This window comes from Panicum virgatum, chromosome 2K, assembly GCF_016808335.1.
Source record: "Panicum virgatum strain AP13 chromosome 2K, P.virgatum_v5, whole genome shotgun sequence".
NCBI lineage: Eukaryota > Viridiplantae > Streptophyta > Magnoliopsida > Poales > Poaceae > Panicum > Panicum virgatum.
The window spans coordinates 42,402,619-42,427,750 of record NC_053137.1 but is presented as its reverse complement, the minus strand read 5'-3'; the positions used below and the strand labels follow the sequence as shown (position 1 = coordinate 42,427,750).

The 25,132-nt window shown below is 42.7% G+C and overlaps 1 protein-coding gene across 1 annotated transcript; it reads left to right on the top strand.

The window, feature by feature from the left end:
* The first annotated feature begins 2,359 nt into the window (after positions 1-2,359).
* LOC120695320 lies at positions 2,360-3,463 on the top strand. The gene has a single exon (XM_039978602.1). The coding sequence runs from the start codon at positions 2,360-2,362 to the stop codon at positions 3,461-3,463; it is 1,104 nt and encodes a 367-aa protein (XP_039834536.1).
* The last annotated feature ends 21,669 nt before the right edge of the window (positions 3,464-25,132 follow it).

Below are 25,132 nucleotides of genomic sequence, written 5' to 3'. Positions count from 1 at the left end.
TGCCACCGCCCCTGGCCTTCCCTTCCCTAGACGGGCCAGTCGCCGCCGGCCTTGTGCCATGCATCATGCCGCCGCTGCCGGCCTTGTGCCCTGTCGCCGCTGCTGCCGTTCTGCCGCCACACCGCCGCCGTTCTGCCCCCACGCCGCCGCCGTCTTTGTGCCCTGCAGGCCGCCGCCGCTGTGCCTTTAGCCATGGACACCACGGCTTCGAGCTGTTCACTGCCAGGGAGGACTCTGCCTCTCGTCGATTGTCCCAATGTTTGGTCCCTGTGGTCAAGCGATTGAGCAAGAACGACAACATCTACTAGATTAGTCGTTATGCTGTTGCATGGACGTGGTTGAACTTGTTCTTAGGGATATATGGCATATCCATATATATTTCTTATATTTTTCTCACTGGGTTTTTGGACAAATTTATGAAAGAATTTTGATCTTAAAGATGGATTCGATCAAGGTGGAGTGTTAGGAATAAAACTGGTGTGATCTCATCCACCAGGTATCTATTCATTGGTGTCCCTTTGTGGCACCCTTTCCCCATGTATATATATGTACAGACTTTTAAGATCAATACAAAGATTCATTCCTCTCTCATTTTGTGTCTCTCATTTACATTCAAGCACCTCACTCTAAGGCTAATCCCAGTAGAGGGTTCCATGTTGATATTTTTAAGGTAGCCACAAAACCACCTCTCTCAATGTATAGTTTCTTGTTGTGGTTTCATAAGATCTATGTTGCATTTAATTTTAAGACTCATAGAGTGTTGGTATTCGTGTAGAGAGAGTTTGATCTAAATGAAACTGGTTTTTTTCTTTCTTCTTAAATTCTATGCCATGTCATCATATAATTCTACATAGCATACTAATTAATATGCATGAAATTCCTATGAAACTCTCGTTGGGAGTGGCCTAAACAACCACGAAGGCCCTGCTCGACGTAGGCGCCGTCACGTGGCACTGGAACACGGCGTACGGGGACGGCGCGTCGTGGCAGGCCACGTGTCGGTCGCTGTCGAGCGCGCCGACCGCGGGAGGCCATCGCGGGGCACCACCAAGGCACCAACACGGCCGCCCGCACCGCGCGCGGCAATGGGTGGCACGACAAGCACGTCATGATGGCATGACAGACGCCGAAGCGGTGCAACGAAAGCATTGTGCTCGTTGCACGGGAAGGTCTCCCTACTTCCTATGGCTTCTTATTATAACTTCCACCCCCTTCACCAAAAACTTGCACAACTTTATAGGCTATAGATGTTTGGCATGGGTGTGTCACTGTGTCGTGCAGGTCCAGAGCTATGCAGCGAGACCGCCGCCTCAGCCATATGTCCCAAGTCCCAATGAATTCAGCGAGCTACATATGCGCCGTGTATTTGTCTTGTACTTTTTTTTTATTTTCCTTACCATGTGGTCGTGATGGTTGTGTAATCCTGACATAATCATCTTCCTAACTCTCGTGCATAATATTTTATTGTCTAGTGCTTTATCGGCTTCAAATTCGGTCAAACATATCTAGTTTTAACTAAACGTTTAGTGAATTTCAATAATACCAAATAAATACACTATGGATATACATTTGATAGTGGATTTAACCTTTACCAATTTGATGTTATAAATGTTGGTATCTTTTTCTATAAATTTGATCAAAGTTTAAAAAAGTTTGAAATAGAACAAAACTAAATTAAGAGGGACATTTGGATCCAAGTACTAACGCCCCAAAGTGCTAAATTTTATTACTAGTCTATCCAAATAGTACTAATAATAAGACAGGCTGAAAATTTGGCCAACTTTAAAAATTTTAGTATATATAGGTATGATTAATAATAGGGCAACGTATCAGGTGCAAACCAACCTCTCCGTGCAAACTATGAAAACTTCAATCTAAACCATTGGATCAACATTCAAGATCCTTTAACTAGCCCATCCAAACAGATCCTATTAAGTGATTTTGTAAAGAACGAGTAGGCTCTGTGCAACCCCGTTCATCCCCTCACTTAAGTGATTGTGGGAATCGGAACGACCATCCGTGGAAACTTTCTTCTGGATCGGAACGGAATATGATCGCACAATGATTTACCCATGTAGTCAAACCGGGCTGGAGCCTATCGGAGTAGGAAGATCAAAGATGCATTTGTTTGAGTTTGAGACTTGAGCCTGCTGGTTAGCATGTCAGACTACGGCACGTCGACATTCAGGAGTCCCCACGACGGCCAAGGGGACGCACGGCGCAAGGAAACCGGCCGGCGGCATATAAAACGCTGCCGCCTCCGCCGGACACACCACGCGCGCGTGCACACGATCGATCGGCGGCGGTATCGGAATTGAAGCAGCACATACCCGATGGAGGAGGCGACGAGCCGACGACGATGGCACCAGACTGGTCGTCTCTCCCGAAGGATCTGCTAAGGCTCGTCCTGGAGCGGCTGCCGTGGTCGAGCCGCCCGCGCTTCGCCGCCGCGTGCAGGCACTGGCGCTCCGTCGTGACGCCCTTCTTCCCGGCGTGGCTGACCCCGCTTCTTCTCAGCGCCGCGGACGTCGGCTCGACCAACCTCCGCTTCTACAGCCCTTACTACCACAAGAATTTCGAGGTCTCCACCACTCTAGACGCACCAAGCGCCAAGTTCTGCTGCGCCGTTGGGCGCCACCTGACATTGTGTCAGCGGCGTATGATACTAGAAGCCGACCTCGTGACCGGTGATGTCTGCGAGCTGCCGCCGATCAGGTACGCGTGGTTCCACTTCGTCGTCTACGACGGCGCGGACAGGATGTTTGGCGTCCACACGATCGCCGGCCCGCCTCGAACCGCCCTCGCCATCATGGACGACGACGGCGAGTGGGACGACTGGGACTACGCGGCGCCGCTCGCCGGCGTCGACGGCGCGAAGCTGCCTGAGTCGTCGCCGAACACCAACCCGGTCTTCCATGGCGGCTTGCTCTACGTGCTCCTCGATGACGGGAAGCTGGCTGTGTACGACGAGGCCAGGCACCGCGACAATGGGCACTTCGAGATTCTTGACAAGCCCGAGAGCTTCGGGTTACCATGCGAGGACAGGTATCTGTTCGAGTCTGACGATGGCGAACTCATGGCCGTCCTCTTTGGCCGCCGTGGGACGCCGGTGCACATCGTCAAGCTCAACGAGCAAGAGATGAAGTGGGAGACGGTGGAGACCCTGGGCGGGCGAGCGCTGTTCACCGGCACACTCACCACGCTGATGAGGAAGACAAAGGTCAAGTGGATGCAGAACAAGGTCTTCTTCCCGAGGTTGTATGATTGGCCTGAGACTGTCCATGTCGAAATTGTTGATCGTGACGGCGAGCTGGCTTTCATACCAACGTCTGAAGGGGGCATCACGCCGGCGGCCAAAGATGGAAAGAGCATGTGGTCTTATGAGCTGGGGTCAGAAGAATCAACAGACTTTTGGGACACAGAAAGAGTGGATTATAGTATTTGTGTTGATTTTGATATATAAGCTGGTGCAGAGTGTGTGTATATATATATACTCTGTAGCCTGCTACAAAATAACTTATTCTGTAGCCAGGCTGACCGACTGTCAACCGGTGCGAGTGCGTGAGGATCCGGCGTCATTTATTACTATGGGCAGCTTCCCAGGCTGCATTAGCCGAGCCAAGCTGGTCGTTGCTTGCAGAATTAGTGGGCCAGTCCAATACATTAATGGCATAGATAGAGTAATTAGTTCCCGTCAATTAGTTGACGGTAATTTTGGGAATTTGATTCCATGGTGGTTCTCATTTGCTAGCTTCTTTGGAAAGAAACGAACAACAGGACGTTCGACCGCCGGGTGCAGGCTGTTCAGGATGTGGTTCTCAGGGTTGCTGATGAAATTGTTCTTTGGGTTCAGGCAGGTTTTAGGCGTTTAGATGTTGCTGCGCGTGCTTTAGGCCGGGTACCAGGTCACAACGCAATTGATATGTAATCGTTCAGTGCGCTAAGACCGGGGTTGGTTCCACTCCTCTGTAATTGACCCTTTGTAAATTTTTTGCTTCCCCTCTTAATGAAAAATGTGCTCAAGCATGGTCGCAAATTTTTTTTTTGGGAATTTGAGTTCTACCAGTGTACCTGCATGCACCTGAGTTCCCGTGCGTGCATGCAAGCTAAGCAAGTACATAGACACGGTTACAATAAAAATTTGTTCACGCAGTTAGCCAGTTACGAGGATTCATCTCGAGGGTGAGGTCTAGTGTCAAGAAGTTTATAAATGATTTACTAGAAGCAATGCCCTGCTACCCTTGTAATCTCTTACGAGATTTTCCCCTTGTATGCGGTTAATCAATTATGAGAATTATCCAAAACAATTTATTAGAAGGTGTTCTTGTAAGTGATTTACTAGAAGCTACAAGGTGCTAACCTTGTAAATCTAACAACAAAAAATTACTAGAATATTTTAATGCAGATTCTTGCAACTGATTTATTAAAGTATGCACCCCATGTATGTGATTTACCATAATATTGTATATTCTAATGCACATTGACACCCATTCTAATTGTCGTCTTGAGCCATCCGGATTACTATAATTATTTTATGGTAAATTATTCCCTTCATTTGAATCACCGTATATGAATTTCTATAAATGATTTACTACAATATATGCCCTCGTATATGAATTACTAGAATTCATGCATATTGCCTTGTAAATCTGACAGCTATCCATCAGCTCAATAGCTGGTAAATTTCTCGTAACAGGTACGTGTAAATACACTGAATAATGTTGATGTATTCTCGTAAGCTATCCACAGCTAACTAGCTTTGCATGCACCCTGCGAGCACACGTGAATCTATATCTCTTATAAAGATGATCCCCACTCATGATCATTGATTGTTATTTCTCTGAAACCACATTGAGCCACGTCACCTTTTTTATTACAGCCGTTCGATCTTAGGTACAAACTACATCCTAACCATCCATTCTGGAATACCAAAGATCTTGCGCTTCCTCTTCCTCAAATGATTTCACTTCAGTTATTAGAAAAACCATCAATCACACCACTCAATATTAATCACATCACTCAAACGTCATCAATTTTATTTCAGTTATCAGCCTCCAACAAGTTTTATAGCCCATCTCGATACCCCTCTCTGTTCCATCTTTAGCAGGAGAGGCCTATCTAGGACCGGACGGATCCCCTCCCCGCGCCATCCAGTAGCGCCGAAGAGGAGGGGGCGATGAGTCCACAGTGGCGGCGACCGCGACAAACGGGCGGTGGGTGGGCGCGGGCAGGCAAGGCGAGCTCCGCTCCGACAGAAGCGGGTGCGGAGGCGCCCTTGGTCACCGGAGAGCACTCGATGAGGGGCGTGAGCGGGGCCGCCGCCAGGGGTTGGGGAGAGGAGGGAAAGAAGAGGACTTGGTTGCGTACAGCTGGACCGCATGTCGAACGAGTCGGGTTGGAGAGACGTGAGGAAGAACAAGCCAGATCCGGCCCGCTGGTGCAGTAAGATTCAGTTTATTATTCTTCGCCACTTTGTTTGCAGAGTTATCTAATCGAGCTCCATTTTTCTATGCGTTCGATTTGATTTTTGTTATGAAGAAATTAGAATTATTGATCAATTTCTGTAATAGTTAATAAGATTAGTCAGGAGGCGGTTACCTTTCATGAAAGGGCCATCACGAAAGGGCCAATCCACGAAATGGCCAACTCACGAAGGGGCCATACCGAAGGGGCATGTCCCTTCGACCTCCCTTGGTCTTGTATATAAACAGTGATCTCTATCAATCAAAAGAATCAATCATTCCATTCACTTTTACTTTTAACACGTTATCAGTCACGCTAGACTCAACACTGAGCGCAAGAAAGAATCAAGAAGAGGGACTGAATTGGCTCCCAGGGCAAGGGGAACTCGCCGAATTCCACTGCTCACCCCCAAAGAACTCACCGAGACACAACTCAACGAGTTGCCTCACGAACTCGACGAGAACTCTTGCAAGAAAATGAAAAGAACAGAGACACAATGGCCTCTGCACCGCCACGGCAACCACCGTCCATGGCGGATTCACGACTTCATGGACTCCGCAAAGACAGCATGGCCATGGCCATGTAGGATGCCACGACCTTCATGGTCGCAAATGGCACTTCACCGGTGGTCGGGATCGTTGGATGGCTCACCATCGGAGTCCTCGCCGTCGACGAGGAAGCCCGGCATTGCCGCCATCGGCAGCCGCAACCCCACTCCATGCGTCGCGCTCCTCCGGTTTCTCCACCGCGCTCCTCGGCGCTCGCCACCCCTCCGCCATCGGAAGCCGACGGCCGACCAAGGCCGGCATCGGCGCAGCACCAAGGGGCGGCGGCGGACCCCAAGGGAAGGAACAACCGTCGTCCCAGAGGAAGGAGGCGGCGCCCCCGTGGGCAGGCGGCGGCGCTTGCACAGGGGGCAGGCAGCCTTCCATGGCGCGGCGGCTTTTTGCGGCGGCGCACGGCACAGGAGGCCGCAACGGCAGCGCATCAAGGCGGTGGCGGCGGCGCTCCATGGCTCGGCGGCGGACGCACCAAGAGGACGGCGGCACCAAGAGGAGGAGGCGCACCCGTGGGCAGGCGGTGGCGGCGTGCTCTTTGGGCAGGAGCGACGGTTCCTGGGTGGGGGCGGTTAGGGCGCCCCTCTCCCCGTCATCTTGATCGGGCCAAGATGGGCCGACTGCCCCCCCCCCCACCCCAAGCCGTGCTACGGCCCAAATGAAGCCACCAACCGAGCCCGGTTATACCATTTTTTTTTCTCATATGCAATCTTGCATTTAGGCTCCAAATTTATATATATATTTACATGTTCAATATATCCAGTTCTACATGTTTATATTTGAGGCCCTAGATTATTCTGTTTTAGCCCCTAGCCTAGATACAACACTGCAATATATTGCATTTATAATTGATGATATAAATGCTTGTTTTAAACCTTGTATTTAAATGTCTTATGATGCAAATTATTTACCTAGAGTGAATTTTAGACATATGAGTCTTTTAGAAATTGCATCATAAGATATTATATTGCAAACTTTTTACTGTTTAATATTTACATATGTTTCTCTGTGTCCATGATTTTCTATTTTAGTCATGGACTCTGACAGAATTTGTATGGTAGAATCTTTACTCCTATACATTGTTTGCTTTTGAGACCAGAAAATTGTATACGTAAACATAAATAGTTTATCATTTTTGTTGGTTGGCAATTATTTTAATTGCAATAAAATTGGATCCTCTTAATTAAGTGATGCTTAATTAATGACGGTTGTATTTAGGCTAATATTAGCCCAGTCTAGAAAGGCAAAATGGCAGTCAAACCATTTTTGCTAGTAAGGCTAACATAAAATATGAAAATTTGCTTGGATCCCTACAGGATTTGTGCAAATTATGCCACTATCCATCTATAGCACTATGTGCTTAGTAAATTTTCTGTTTTAATATTTGAATTAAACATTATCAATATGGTAGAGTACTTTGTTAACATTGTTAATTTGGTTATTTTTCTATAAGTAACATTTTAACAAAGATTGTTTCTCTTAATTAAAAATTTCTTAATTATTGAGGGGTTATGCAAAATTGTTATATCTATATTTTGGATACATTTGGGATACTAACACAAGTAATGGAGTCCTAGGCATTGGCTGCGTTTATTTCATATTGAATTATTCAGCCCAGAGACCGTGCCTATGGCATAGATTATTCGCCCATTGCTGAGAGGTCTACATCACGTTTATTTTAAACTTGATGATTACCTACATTGTGTTCTCCCAAATAAATGTTTTGGAAATATACAAATGGTACACTTTTATGGTGATTACCATCATTCATTATTAAAGGTTACACACAGGTAGTAGAGTCTTAGGCATTGGCTGCGGTATATTCATGCGAATATATCAGCCTAGAGACCGTGCCTATAGCAGCAATTTATTTGCCTACTACTGAGAGATCTACTCTATGTTTCGGACATAGAGATTATCTATTATGTGTGTGCCATATTAATAATGATTGTCTATGAGGTATACACATCTTGTGACTATCTCTAATTGTTGTGAGGTTTGAAGTTTTGTTGACTACCTCCAACTATCCAAAACAAAGTGAAGATATGGATCTTTCCCTAAATTTTACATTGGAGATTACAACATCACCATAGTGATTTTTAATTTATCTTAGGTGTAAATTAATTAAATCAATGGGCTGTCACATGTGTGGATATTGACTTCAGAGGAGTTCAATGAATTCGCTCTAGATGGTATCATTATCCCCCATAGACAGTGGAAAATAGCATTGGTTTTATCCCATTGACTAAGGGAAGAATTTTATGAACCTCAATTAGGGGTTGTTCGTTATACATCAAAAGATGTTGTAATACACATTATCAACGCATAAGTATTGTAGGTATCATATTATGAATTTGATACTTGATAATATTTATGGATTTCTATATATTAGATGAGAATTTCATTGAATTCTTGTCATATATAAATATAGATAGTATGGAAATCATTCCAATCTGGGAATGGTACGTGCCTAGTGGACATTTTTTTTACCACAAACTCTATAATTGGGGAAGAAAAATATTCCTAGTTCTTATGATAAGAAGACGGAATATTTTTGGCCATCGTTGATGCAATGCAATGATAGTTTGGTTTGTTCTACCACTATCATTCTTCCTATTGATATGAGTTAACAATTGAGGATATTTAATTATGTCCTAATTCGACTCATATCTTACCAAATTATAGATATCCAAGTGTGTTTCATTTGGAAACACAAGAAGACAATATTGGATATGACATCTAGGTAATGAGATAAGTCTCATCTTGATTGTATTATGCATACAGTCATTCCAGTACAAGATGTTGCATATAAGATAATTTTTCACACTATTGATGCATTCCAAAATTGGAATGATCAACTTGCCCATCCTATGGGATTAGTTGAAAAATTATTGGCAATTCTGTTGGTCATATTTTTTTTTCAAAAGTGTGGTTACGATAAGTACCACAGTAAAATGGATTTTAAGACCCTCTTATCTTAAAACTATATTTCAATGTCTTAGATTCCTTGATCATATTCAAGAGAATATGTTTGGGTCCGATACAAACATTGCATGGACAGATCAGGCATTTTATGATTGTAAAGATTCATCTATAAGATGATCTAGAGTGTGTGAACTATCCACACTCAACCATGCATTTGGTAAATAATGGCTCAAATTGTGAGCTCATTGTCCTGAACACTACTGAATTTATATATGCCTCAAAACAATTGTTTCGGCATTAGAATTCAGTTAAATATCCAAAAGGGAAAATGAAATTTATGAGAAAGACATCAAAATAATAAAGGACCGCTGTTAGAGAATTGCTATTTTCCAACTTCGTGTTGGGGTATGTTAGATTTACACACTCCTGACTTATGATTAACTGCATATCCCCTATATGCATTTAGTACGTAGGAATCCATAAAGATTTCCTATTTGCGTAAGATTAGGTTACATTGTATATGTGCCAATCTCACCACCGCAGCATACATTGATGGGTGCATACAGGAAACTAGGGATCAATCTGAGATTTCAATCTCCGTCAATTGTTCAGTATCTAGATCTCTATAAAGGATCTATTTACAACCCGTATGCTGGTTTTAGAATAAATGAGCTTTTCCAGGCATTAGGGGGAGATTAGTAGTACCATACTTAATGCCCGGAAAATTTTTGGAATGCATAAAGCATTTCAAGCTCAGGATCACGTATTAAATAAATTGAACCAGTGGTTTGTCGCATATTGTGGATATTGAATTCAGAGGAGTTAGTTGAACTCGCTCTCGATAGTATCATTATCTCACATAGAAGATGGACAAACATTGAGTTCATAGAATTATTGATTTGCATAATATTGCAAACAAACTGCCAACAAATTATAAAGGTGTTACAAAGTCTCTCCATCCTGCAAGGAAAGTGCCAAAAAGAGTGGAGGTACCTAATAAAACCACTCAACCCCATATTGGCTAATAAAGGGGGAGAAGCACTTCCAATTGGCAAGATGTGATTGCCGGCAAGCAAAAAGAAGACTGGAATACAACTCAACCTTTGGTTGAAAGACACCTAGAGGACATTTATATGTCCTGTGGATATTTATAATCCACAACCCAGCTCATTATGCGCATAAACACTGAGGCTGGAAGATCGGAAAGCCCCGACTCTCGTTTTGGGAAGTCGCGACGAGTCATTCAGGGAATCTTGAGTTTTAGATAATTGGAGAATTATATGATAGAGAGGCTACACGCATCGATGCATACTTCTCTGAATAATTGTATACATTATTTCAAGTTATCCAGTTAATAAGACCTAGGCAGAGTGCTTTTTGTCACTCTTACTGGAACTTGCTGAATAATACTATACATACAGAGACAGTCTTGCTCACCAGAAGAGAGGTGTCTTGGTAATAAGGCCAACACCTAGTTGTACCTTTATTGTGGGTACAAAAGTGTATTCATCAAAGAATAGATGAGAACAATGAGGTGGTGAGATTAAAGTAAGACTAGTAGCACAAGGGGTTTACACATTGATTTTCAATGCTTATTCTCCAAAGTAAGTTATAAATTTCCGACATTAACTTTATTTGGCAGTACAAAATCATCTATCTTTGCAGTTGATAGATGTAGTGATTGCATATAATCACTTGATTTGGTATATTTTTGAAGCTTCCGGGAAGGAGTTCACATACCAATCACCCATACATAAAAGCGCAACACATATTATATATTGCTTAAGTCAATATATGGCTTAAAGAAGTTAAGTCGAATTTGGTACAATCGACTTTGTGTGTATTCCTTAAATTGAAGGGATACAAGATTGATTACACGTGGTGTTCATTTTAGAGTCCTTGATTGAATTTCCTAGTATTATATGATTGTCAACAATTTTGACATCATTGGTAATAAACACTTGTCAATAGCACGTTGTAATCTAAAGACACAGTTTAGAGACGGGAGATAAGGTCTAAACCAAAATTTTATTTTGTGTTTAGGATCCAAGTATCCTCTCCCAGGTTTTTGTAGTAAAGCTATATATATCCACATATTGAATGGCTCAATATGAAAGGGAATTCTATGGTTGTTCTACCTCATGATAGAGGAAGATTATTTTTATACCATAGTGATTGAATTGAGATATTGGGACAAGTGGTCCATTATCTCTATTCTATTTGTGAGCTAATATATATTGCAAAATTCCCGGTCGGATTTTACCTTTGCAATATTTTGCTCTAGTAGCAGCGCTATATCTACCTAATGTTGGTAGATTGAAGTTATGAATATTTTTTATATTTCAAATAGCACATGCGGTCTTGGTATAATCATTGATCCGATTATTTGGATATTATGATTCTAGTTATATATAAGATCCCCAAATTCCAGATCATGGAAATAGGCTTTACATTTATATATATATATATATATATATATATATATATATATATATATATATATATATATATATATATATATATATGGAAAAGACCATTTTGTGATAGTCTTTAAGTAGACATTTAAGGTCAATTCCATTAATCATTCTGGCATTGTATTGTATAAGGCTACACATGAATGTGCATAGCTTGGCTGAATGATAAATCACATACTAAAGTTATGTGGTATTGATTCTATTGAATCAAAAGGTCATTATCTATAAACATAATGCATCTTGTGTTGTTTAGATAGACAAGTTATACTTATTGCAATATTTTGCATTAAGATAGTTCTGTTCCATAAGTCATATGGATATATGAACATTGGCGAACTAAGTATTGTGATAATCTCGAAGAGATATTCACAAAATTTACCATACTCCACATTTCTTATATGTTGAGTATATCGGTATAAAAGGTTTGCAAGTTTCAGGGGGAGAGTCTCATCTCTCTGATTAATAACTTGTTGAAAACATCATATTGCACTCTTTTCTTTGTATGAGTTTTTTTTCCCTTAAGGGTTTCTCATAGAAAGTTTTTAATGAGGCAATATTGACACAAGATTATGTCATATCATCTGTTTTCCTCATAGGGGTTTTTTGGTGTATGATATTGGGACATATGATACATTGTACTCTTTTCTTTATTTGAGTTTTTCCTTTTGAGGTTTCTCATATAAAATTTTTGATGAGGCAATATAACGTTATATGCTATATCATCAAGTTTTCCCCACTGGGGTTTTTTTTTGGAAGATGATATTTGGAGCATATTGATCGTATGGTCAAGGTGTTTTTAGACTAAGTCCTTGGGTTTGTCTCAAAGGGTCTAACAACATCAGTGATTGTATATCATGGAGATTCTCCTTGTTTTTTCCATCGGGTTTTAAGGAGCTTTACCTGATATACTGATACTACTTTGGATTTTTCCTATAGGGTTTTTCCAAAGATTCTCCTCATATTTTTCCTAAAAGGTTTTTAGAGGAGTTATATATTGTACTGCATCTCCTGATTTTTCCCATAGGGTTTTCAAGGAGTTATTCGATTGATTACAAGACCACAAGAAGATCAAATTGATTACAAGACCACAAGAAGGACAAATTGATCAAGGGGGAGTGTTATGAAGAAATTAGAATTAGTGATCAATTTCTGTAATAATTAATAAGATTAGTCAGTAAGCGGTTACCTTTCATGAAAGGGCCATCACGAAAGGGCCAATCCACGAAAGGGCCAACTCACGAAGGGGCCATACCGAAGGGGCATGTCCCTTCGGCCTCCCTTGGTCTTGTATATAAACAGTGATCTCTATCAATCAAAAGAATCAATCATTCCATTCACTTTTACTCTTAACAATTTTTACAAATTATTATTGATTGAGTATTTATTAGAAACTACTTTTTTAATCCCGCAGTAACGCGCGGGAAATCACCTAGTTTGATTTACTGAAATCACGCCCTGAGCTAACCAACGTGAATTAAATAGCCGCATTAATTTTTCTGTAAACCACCGATGCTAGTGAGGGTCGTGGGCTCGGCTGGATTCCATATATATATATATATATATATATATATATATATATATATATATATATATATATATATATATATAGGTAGTGGATTGTAGTATTTTGATAGATTCAATTCATAAAAGTTTGTGTGACAGACTGACAATAAATAAATAAATAAATAATGGTGGAGTTCTTGGAGATAGGAGATAAATTGGATCAAAGCTTTATTTGTTTGATTTGAATTTAGAATAATTGAAAAAATTGAATGTTCTAGTTTATCAATATTGGGTTCACTAACAACTAGTCTTAGCTTGAATTTACGGGCATGTTTGGTAGAACTCCATGTAATTCTGATTCTCTATGGGAGCTGATTTTCTGAGAGAACAAAAAACTGCTTTTAGTAGTGTCTTTGGATTTTTTTTACCAAAATTTAGTAACCAGTCTAACAAAAATCTGTTTTTTATAGTGTTTTCGGATTTTTATAAGTACATATGAGAGAGGTGATACACTGTTGTATTTACTATGGAGAACAAAGGCACAAATTCTTACGACTAGAGAGGTGTGCAGACCTCTATTATGCTTCGATGAGTTAAAGTTGAGTGCTAAACTTTGGAATATATTAGAATTTGTTATGCACATGCTAAAGTTTTTCATTCTTGACTACAGTTTGGCCTATCCTATTAGTACTTTCCGTTTGGATGAATTAGTGCTAAAGGTGAGCACTTTCACCTATTAACACTCGGATTCAAATGGGGAGTGCTAATGGGATGAGCAAAACTTTAGTCAAGACTTAAAAACTTCGGCGCCGCTAGCGCCCGAATGTCGGATGAGAACTTCCCATTGGACGTTCCGCCGCGACATTAGTAATGCACTATCGCAACACAAAAAATCAATATTTGTAACATCAAAAATACGTATTGAAACGCATCAAACACGTCCTGATGCGAAGAGTAAAATTTCCACCGCAACATCATAACTCTGTTTCATGCAACATCCATATACCATCAAAACAAAATTGTTGCGCCATCGAATTCATGCAGATGCAACATGAAAAAGAAGGCCTCCGTGAGATCAACCCACAACAACCTATGGTAATATGAATCTCGACCTCCACATCCCGAATCAACCATGCATTGCAACATTCAAAAATTTTACTCCAAGACCACGGGTCTCGTTGCCCCTAGATCTCCCGCGGCCGGCCCGGAGCTCACCGCCAGCCTCAGGCGCCACGGTGCCGGAGCTCGCGTGGGGCTTGCTGCCGGCTTCGCGCGCCACCACCCAAACAGCTATCACCCACCGCCGCCCCGGAGCTCCCGCAGCCGCCTGCGCGGGGCTCACCACCGGCCTCGTGCGCTGCCGGCTGTGCACGCCGCTGCCCATGGAGGGCTCGTCGAGAGGGCTGCAAAGGTGGTGAGCAGCCATGGGAGAGGGCTACGGAATGGAAAGGAAGAGGATAATGGAGAAGAAATGTGATGTACCGCAGGGGCGGGTGGGAAATAGGAAGGATTTAGATATTCCCTTTCATGTGCTGACTAGTCAGCGCAGGTCCGAACTTTAGCACGTGTATGATATTAATATGTGCTAAAATTTAACACTCAACTTTAGCTTCTCAAAACAGAATCATGGTCGGAATTTGTGGGTTACTGGTCTCAAGCACAATGCACATCATGAAAGAGGATCGAAGGAGAAGGCCGGGTGCGTGACGACTTCCTTGGTTCTTATACAAGCGGTTACGTAGGGTACCCTGAATCTCCGGAACGTACGCAGCCAGAATCCAGATGTGATCCGACAGACATGCACGCATATTCAGAAAGCGACGGCACGGTCGAGCATACTTGTGTAGATCTTACATCACCAACGGCGACAAGTACCCTCCACACGACGGCAATGGCGATGCCGGCGGCCGCGGCGGTGGGGGAAGAAGCAGACGCATCTCCACCGGATCTGCGGCATGCTCCGTTGCTCCTCACTACTACAGAATAGGCCTTTGGTCCAAGTCATTTGTCCCGGCTGCCTTTGGATCCGGAACCAAAGTGTGCTTTAGTCCCGAGTCCAACGGCTAGCCGGGGTAGCGTGGGAGGGCAGGGGTCTTTTGTCCCGGTTGGAACCACCAACCGGGACCAAATCCCCCACATTTGTCCCGGTTGGTGGATCCAACCGGGACCATTGGTCCCCGAGGCCTTTGGTCCCGGTTGGAGCCACCAACCGGGACCAAAGGATCACCCTTTTGTCCCGGTTGGTGGCTCCAACCGGGACCAAAGGTCCCTGGGACCAATGGTCCCGGATGGAGCCACCAACCGGGACAAATGGAGGGATTTGGTCCCGGTTGGTGGCTCCAACCGGGACAAAAGGCCCCTGTCTATATCCCCTTTCTTCCTCTCCCGCCCGAGCCATTCAACTCAGTGTTCTTGCTGTTCTTGGCTCGGGTGGGGGGAGTTCTTGCCCATTTCGACTCTTTGATTCCCTGTCCATTCAACAGCTATAAAGGTTAGGAGCTTGTTCCTCTCATCATTCATTTTTTGTTTAGCTTAGTTTTTATTGTTTAGAAATAGAGAAATAATGGGAGGTTTCATTGTTAAAGTTTCTTTATTTTTAGACCATTTGAACTCAAATGTGTGTGGTACTTTTAACTTTGCATATATAGACAGATTTACTTGTTTTAGTTTATCTAGATGAGTATAGAGAGTTGATGTGTGATTTTCTTGTATAGAGAGTTGATGTGTGATTTTCTTGTATAGAGAGTTGATGTGTGATTTTCCATGTATAGAGAGTTCATATTATTATTATAAATTAAAACAAGATTTTTGTTTACAATGAGAGTATATATATTACAATGTGAGTATGTATATATTACAATGTGACTATTTAGTATTTTATTAATTTTTTAATTCAATTATTAATAATTAGTTGTATTTTATATGTGTTTTCATTATATTGTTGTAAAGATAAGTGTAGAGAGTATGAGTTTACCACCTGTGAGTACATTGGAGCGTCGTGCGTCCGCTCGGGCGGCGGTACGCAATCAAATGGAGGCCACCGGACATTCCCTTGAGTTCCGACCCGAGGAGCGTGTTGGACTTCTGAAATGCCGTATTCGTCGTTGGGTTAAGAGAGCATTTCAATGCTTTGAACTTGGTTGAGAAAATCGCAAATTTCAGCGTGAATTTAATGTCGAACTACATGGTACGGATGACGATTGTGAGTTGATGGCTCGATATAATGCAAGGCGTGAAGCGTCAGGACTAGCAAAATTTGACCGTAATGTGGAGAGACTTCGCGAGGCGGTTCACGAGGCCTCGATCAATAGGTCTTGTGAGTAGTTTGTATTAGCATGAATGTATTGTATTTGCTATTATTTCAGCTTAGACCATTTAAATTATTATGTTTGTGTGATGGATTATGTAGACCTTTTAATGAATCGTGGTGTATGAGTAATGTTATTACTTTAGATCATTTATTTTTCTATTCATGTTATTCAAACAATGCAGATGGACCGGCAATGGATGTATAAAGCCGACCAACGTACCAAAGAGTTCATTGATGGCTTGCATTATTTTTTGAATGACGCCGAGGCAAACAAGTAGAATGGTTTCATGTGCTGCCCATGCTTACAATACCAGAATAATAAAGATTATTCCTCTAGAACAACCCTTCACAGTCACATTTTCTGTCAAGGTTTCATGCCCAATTACTTATGTTGGACCAAATATGGAGAAAAGGGTGTTATGATGGAAGACAATGAAGAAGTAGATTATGATGATGCCCAAATTCCAATCCATATTGGATTTGGTGCCTTTGACGATGATACTGCCATGGAAGAGCCTGAAGCAGATGATGCAGAAAATGAGCCCACCGACGAGCTTGGACATGCATTGTGCGGTGAGCGGGAAGATTGTGAGAGTGAAAAAGAGAGGCTAAAGTTCCAGCAGATGATAGAGGACCATCGCAAGTTGTTGTACCCAGAATGTACCTATCATCATTTCCAAAATTCCAATCATTTTATTCATTTGGAAAAATTCAAAAAAAGATATATAGGGAATAGATAAATTCCACCCGCCTAAGTATAGAACAGTTACAAATAAAGAGGAAACTAATAAATTTAGGTAAGAAGCAAGATAAAATAAACCATATTTAATACTAGAATATTCGGTTTGATAACCTGCTACTAATTCTTCTTCCGCTTCTGGTAAATCAAAGGGTAATCTTTCACATTCTGCCAAAGAAGAAATTAGAAAAACTAGAAAACCTATAGGCTGACGCCAAAGATTCCATCCAAAAAAAAGGATGGGTTGAAGAAGCTTGGCACCACACTGGAGTTGCTGCAATGGAAGGCAACATATGGTGTATCAGACAAGCGATTTGGTGAATTACTAAAACTTTTGAAAAAAATACTTCCTAAAGACAACGAATTGCCTAGCACGACGTACAAAGCGAAACAGCTTGTTTGCCCTCTAGGATTGGAGGTGCAGAAGATACATGCATATCCCAATTACTACATCCTCTATCGAGGTGACTACGAGAATTTGGATGCTTACCCCGTATGCGGTGCATTGCGTTACAAGATCCGAAAAGATGATTCTGGGGACGTCGAGGGGGGGGGCGTCCCCGGAAGAGAGTTCCCGCCAAGGTCATGTGGTACTCGCCTATAATACCATGTCTGAAGCGTCTGTTTAGAAATAAAGATAATGCTAAGTTGATGCGATGGCACAAAGAGGAACACAAGCAAGACTCAATATTGAGACACCCAGCGGATGGGTCACAGTGTAGAAAAATAGATAGAACGTACACTGACTTTGCCTTGGATGCGAGAAACATAAGGTTCGGTTTGAGTACGGATGGCATGAATCCTTTCAGTGAGATGAGCAGTGGGCACAACACTTGGTCTGTCACTCTATGCATATACAATCTTCCACCATGGCTATGCATGAAGCGAAAATTCATCATGATGCCTATACTTATCCCAGGCCCAAAGCAGCCCGGAAATGACATCGATGTGTACTTAAGACCATTGGTCGAGAAACTGTTATTGCTATGGCGTAAAGAAGGTGTACGGATGTGAGACGAATACAAACAAGAGGACTTCAACCTACGAGCATTGTTGTTTGTAACCATCAATGACTGGCCTGCTCTTAGTAACCTATCGGGACAATCGAACAAGGGATATAGAGCGTGCACACACTGTTTGGAGGATACCGATAGTATGTGGCTGACTCACTATAGAAAGTGTGTATACATGGGTCATTGTCGGTTTCTTCCCGTCAGACATCAGGTACGAAGGAAAGGCAAGCATTTCAAAGGACAGGCGGACCACCGAACAAAACGAATCACCGTACTGGCAGCGACGTCTTGGAAAGGGTCAAAGATTTAGAAGTAGTATTTGGAAAGGGACCAGGTAGCCAACCTGTTCCGAGCGACAACGGATTGGCGCCTATGTGGATTTTTGGGAGCTACCATATTGGAAAGTCTTAGATGTTCGCCATGCAATTGATGTGATGCATCTCACAAAGAATCTTTGCGTCAACCTGATAGGATTCTTGGAAGTGTACGGAAAGAATAAAGATACAATAGAAACACGTAAGGAATTGCAACGAATGGAAGACAGAGATGCCCTACATCTTGAAAAGCGAGACAATAGACGACACTATTTAAGTCCCGCCAGCTATACTCTTAGCAAAGAAGAAAAGGAAAGCATGTTTGAATGCTTGAGCAGTGTCAAGGTCCCATCTGGATACTCATCCAATATAAAAGGAATCCTAAATTTGCAAGAGAAGAAATTGACAAACCTAAAGTCTTACGACTGCCACGTGCTTATGACTGAACTTCTTCCCATTGTGCTGCGGGAGATTCTGCCTGAGTACGTGCGGTTAACCATCGTGAAGCTATGTACCTTCCTCAATGCAATTTCTCAAAAGATAATTGACCCAGACAATCTGACAAAGCTGCAGAACGATGTGGTACAGTGTCTTATTGGATTTGAGCTGATATTTCCATCATCATTCTTCAACATTGTGACACATCTTCTAGTGCACCTTGTGAAAGAGATTGATATCCTCAGACCTGTATTTCTACACAACATGTTCCCCTTTGAGAGGTTCATGGGTGTACTAAAGAAATGTGTTCGTAACCATGCTCGTCCAGAAGGAAGCATCACCAGTGCGTACGGAACAGAGGAGGTTATTGACTTTTGTGTTGATTTTATTGATGATCTTAAACCGATTGGGGTCCCTGAATCACGGTATGAGGGGACTAAGTGGAAAGGGCACACTAGGGAAAAAATCTCATGTCTGCACAGATGATGACTCGTTCAAGAAAGCGCATTACGCAGTTCTTCAACAATCATCCTTGGTGGATCCATATATCGAGGAACATAAGAAGATTGTAATCTCGGAATTCCCAGAAAAGTCTGAGACCTGGATTACACGTCAACACATCGACACTTTCGGCAGCTGGTTGCGGAGACATCTAATGCATAACATGGATATAGGTGAACTACTGTTCTTGTTGTCTAGGGGACCGTCTTGATATATCTTAACATACGAAGGGTACGAGATAAATGGGAACACATTTTACACGGCAGCCCAAGATAAAAAAAGTACAAATCAAAATAGTGGTGTGCGTATGGACGCCACAGACAGCAATGGAAAAAAGGAGACATTTTACGGTTACATTGACCTTGAGAAGGCATATGACAAAGTACTGAGAAATGTCATGTGGTGGCCCTTGGAGAAGCACAAAGTCCCAACTAAGTACATTACCCTCATTAAGGATATGTATAAGGATGCGACGACGTTTGTCCGGACATATGATGGCAACACCACTGACTTTCCTATTAACATAGGCCTACATCAGGGGTCAGCATTGAGAAATTATTTATTTGCTTTAGTGATGGATGAGGTCACAAGGGATATACAAGGTGAGATCCCTTGGTGTATGCTCTTTGCTGATGATATGGTGCTAGTTGACGAGAGTAGGGCAGGGGTTAATAGGAAGTTAGAGCTGTGGAGACGCACGTTAGAGTCGAAAGGGTTCAGACTTAGTAGGACCAAGACCGAGTACATGATGTGCGATTTCAGCGCGACTAGGCATGAGGGGGGAGACGTTAGTCTAGATGGGCAAGTGGTGGTCCAGAAGGATACTTTTCGGTACTTAGGATCGGTGCTACAAAAGGATGGCGACATTGATGAAGATGTTAGGCATAGAATTTCAGCTGGCTGGTTGAAATAGCGGCAAGCTTCTGGCATCCTTTGTGACAAAGAGGGTGCCACAAAAGCTAAAAGGCAAATTCTATAGGACAGCAATTCGTCCGGCGATGTTATACGGTGCTGAATGTTGGCCTACAAAAAAGCGACATGTCCAGCAACTGAGTGTAGCAGAGATACGGATGTTGCGGTGGTTTTGCGGGCACACAAGGAAGGATAGAGTCCGGAACGAAGTTATTCGGGATAGAGTCGGGGTGGCACCAATTGAGGAGAAACTTACCCAGCATCGGCTGAGATGGTTTGGACATGTCCAACGAAGGCCTCCTGAGGCGCCGGTGCGTAATGGGGTTCTTGAGCGGGTCGATAATGTAAAGAGGGGTAGAGGTAGACCTAAACTGACGTGGGATGAGTCGGTTAAGAGAGACTTTAAGGATTGGAATATCTCTAAAAAGATAGCTTTGGATAGGAGCGCTTGAAGACTAGCTATCAATGTGCCTGAATCTTGAACTTATTTCTTTCGGGTTTCATCTCTAGCCTACCCCAACTTGTTTGGGAAAAAAGGCTATGTTGTTGTTGTTGTATTGAAGAGATATGGGAACTGGATTACGGTCCCAATTTCAAGGTTCCTCTGTTTCGGTGCCAGTGGGTGAAACTGACTGGAGTAACAAAAGATCAGTACGGTATGACAATAGTTGATCTTAACAATCTTGGATACAGAGACAAGCCATTCGTCCTAGCCCAGGATGTTTCTCAAATTTTCTACGTTAAGGACATGTCTAGCAAGCCAAAGAAGGGGATCAACAAGCAAACCGATGAGCCAAAGCGACACATAGTCCTTTCAGGTAAAAGAAATATCATTGGAGTCGAGGACATGACAGACGTGTCAGAGGACTATAATAACTTTGCTGACATTCCACCTTTCACAGTCAATGCAGATCCATGCATCCTGCTGGCCAATGAGGATGCTCCATACTTGCGTCGTGATCATAATCAAGGGATATTTGTGAAGAGGAAGTCTGTTACCGTACTAGTACCTGCTGATCCTTGATGTATTAGAAACTTTTTATGTAATATTTCATAAACATGTGATGGGGAATTTGAAAATTTCGATTTATATATGTATTGCATCAATTTCTCCTCGCACATTGACACCCACAAACTGCTCGCAAAACAACACATTGACTAATAACATGAATTGAATAAGTTATATGTGAAAATCACTTTTTTAACGTTAATGTGTTGAGGAAACTCATTTTATTTCGAAACCAATATTTTGAAATATTTTTATTATCTAATACATATTTGCATGGCCAAAATAAAAATTATAATATGTATAAAGTTATATAAATTATGAGTCCTATCACTTAAATAAAATGCAATATTTTTGCTGCACATATAGAATCTAAATTTGTATAGAAACTTTTTTGATAATTTTTGGACTCAATATTTTTTCTACGCAATTAAAAGCTGATAGTCTATTTTAAAAGAACAAATAAAAAAGAAATGAAAAAAAAGCTGATAGCCCATAGTTTTGGCGCCAGAAAGAAAAACGGGCCTAATTTGTTCCGGTTATTAGATCCACCCGGGATAAAGGTGGGCGGCAGACGCATTTTCGCCGTGGCCCGCCAAAACACCCTTTGGTCCCGGGTGGAGCCACGACCCGGGACCAAAGACCCTTTGATCCCAGGTCGTGGCTGGAACCGGGACCAAAGGCTCCCACCCTATATCCTGGTGCCCTTCTCCCCTGCCTCCTCCCCAACACTTGGTGGTTTTCTTGATCCGTCCGCAGCTGCCGCCGGTTCATCGCCATCATCGTGCCCTGCCCCGGAGCGCCGCCGCCTCGTCGTCCCCGGCCCGGAGCACCGCGCCGCCGCCTCATCGTCCCCGCCCCGAGCGCCGCCGCCTCGTCGACCCCACGCACCGCCCTCACAACGCCGTCCCCCGCGCGGCCCCATCCCCGGAGCACCGCGCCGCCGCCGTCCACGGCTTTCGAGAGCTCGCGCCGTCGCCTCGACCCCCGAGCCGCCGCCCCGCCCCGAGCGCTACCGCCCCGCCCAGAGCGCCGCCGCCCCGAGTGTTTGCACCGAGCGCTGGTCCGAGCGTCTGCCCCGAGCGCCGCCGCCCCGCCCAGAGCGCCGCCGCGCCATCGTCCCCTGCTGTGAGCTGCACCCCGATCCCCCTGCCCAAGCCGGCATTGCAAGCCGGCGGGCGGCCCAGCAAGGCACTGCTAGCTTGATGGAACAGTAGCCCCAAATTGAACCTAAAATTTGAACCTTGGTTCAAATTTGAGGGCTACTATTTTTTTATTATTCAATTTGTTACATTAATTTCTGGATTAATCCGGTTCAAATTTAGTGCATTAATTTGTTTGTAATTCAAGTCCCATTTGTTTTGTAATTGAAGTTAATTTGTTATGATTCACATTAATTTGTTTAGTGCAATAATTTGTTTGTAATTTAACCTCAATTTGGATGTATTAGATGGAAATTTAGTTTGGAAATTTAGTTTGAAAATTTAGTTTGGAAATGATTGATGGAAATTTAGATGGAAATTTAGTTGGATCCTTAGAAATTTATATGGAAAATTAGTTTGGAAATTATTGATGGAAATTTAGTTGGAAATTTTGATCCTTGGAAATTGGATCCTTGGAAATTTAGTTTCAAAATTTAGATGGAAATTTAGTTTGGAAAATTAGTTGGAAATTTAGATAGAAATTTAGATGGAAATTTTGATCTTTGGAATTTTTTATCCATAGAAATTTGTATGGAAATTTACTTTGGAAATTTAGATGGAAATTTAGTTTGGAAAATTAGTTGGAAATTTAGATAGAAATTTAGATGGAATTTTTTATCCTTGGAATTTTGGATCCTTAGAAATTAGTATGGAAATTTACTTTGGAAATTTAGCAAGAAATTTAGTTTTGAAAATTAGTTGGAAATTTAGATAGAAATTTACATGGAATTTTGGATCCTTAGAAATTAGTAATCAAATTTACTTTGGAAATTTAAATGGAAAATTAGTTGATAATTTAGATGGAAATTTAGATGGAAATTTTGATCCTTGGAATTTTTTATCCTTGGAAATTAGTATACAAATTTACTTCAGAAATTTAGATTGAAATTTAGTTTAAAATTTAGTTTGAAATGTATTGGAATTTTAGTTTAAATTTAGATGGAAATTAAGTTGAATACTTACTTTAATTTGATCAAAATAATTTGTATATTCAATAGTTAGTTGAGATGGATTCGCGACGTGACGAGATGGATGATGAGCAATTCTTAATGGACATGATTGCATCTAGTAGCGCGGCCGCGGCTCCTCATGCCGACGACACCGTCAATACCGACATATACATCAATATGTCCGGTGGCGAGGAAATTGATCAAAATACAGTTGCTGCTGCTGACCAGGAAGCAAATGTATATACCTGAACATTGATCCTTGTGTTCTAAGTCGTACTTACAATGAGTCATAACCATGAATATATATTTATTTTTTTGAAACCATCTGGATCATCAAGTCAGCAGACCAAAAAAACAAAGCGAGGCCTGACCAAGAAATTGGAAGGACGATTTATCATAACAGAAGTGGCTCCAGCTAGCAAACCAATCGCTCCAAAAGCAGCCGCAAAGAAATACGTTAGGCAATGTGGTTGTCTTGTCCGGGACCACATCCCTATCAGCTTTAGGTTATGGATAGCTAACAATCCAAGCGAGCAAAGGGATGCGGTGCCTGAAAGAGAAAAGGAGTGGCTCTGCCGGGAGCTGAAGAAGAACTTCACGGTTCCGGCTGAATCAGAAGAAGCAGCTAAGCGTTGAACCCTGAGCAAGATGGCCGAACAACTTCAGACATTTAAGAAGAATCTGACGAAGAATTATATCAAGAAAGGGAAAACGCCAGAGTTCATTGGAGACCTTGCAAAGCAGAAGGACCACTGGAATGCCTTTGTGGCATATAAGTCTTCAGAGCTTGGAATTCGGAACGTGGAAAAGGCCAAGGAAAATGTCTCGAAGAAAGTATATCATCACACTTTAGGGCAAGGTGGGTACAAGATGGCAAAATCAAAATGGGAGAAGATGGAGCAGGATTTGATTGACAAAGATATCACGCCTGCGACCATCACCTGGCCTGAACGTTCAAAGAACTGGTACTATGCTCATGGTGGAACATTGGACCTAGAGATGGGTGAGTGCATCTTTGGCCAGAAAATTCAGCAAGTGGTCCGCAGACTACAGGAGGCCATACAAGCAGTTAGCCAAGGCACATTCCAGCCCGATAGAGAAAAGGACGAACTGACATACGCCCTTCAGAACCCAGAACATCCGGGGCGTACAAGGGGCAAGGGAGTGGTTGCGTGGAAATATGGCTTCAGAGATTACATCGATACATATAGAACCCGAGATCGAAGGAAGAACGAGGAGCGCCTGCACTTGAGAAGGCTAGAGGAACAGCTCCTCTCACAAGATGAAAGAATGGCAGAAGAGGTTAAACGCCAGGTGGCCTTAGCAATGAGCCAGCAGCAGCAACAGCAAACGGAGCCTGCAGAGCCTATTGTCGATGCGGCCGGCCTATCTCAACGTAAAAGCATCTGCACCTCCACGGGCCTCCCTGCCGATACGGGAATCGCCGCTATTGATACCACGGCCGAGCAGCAGTATCTAGTGGATGAGATCACCCATCGGACACTTTGTGCACTTCAAACTTGCAGTAAGAACTTAAGGTTCACGGTAGCGTATGGTTCCGCCATGCCAAGCACACCAGGCGAGGTGTACCATGGGCAGGAGATCCCGGCTGGATACGCTAAAGTTGGGGTCGAGGAGGTGTGCAATGATTGGAAGAATCTCGAGCTCGATATTCCTAGAGGTGACGGGGAGACAACACTAGCAGACGATGTTCATGGTTACATCCTATGGGACAAGCGCTACATCATACTCAAGCCTACCGATCACGGATCAAGGCCGGCATCGCCGCAACCCAATCGTCGTTCGCCTCCTCTGCCATCGTCTC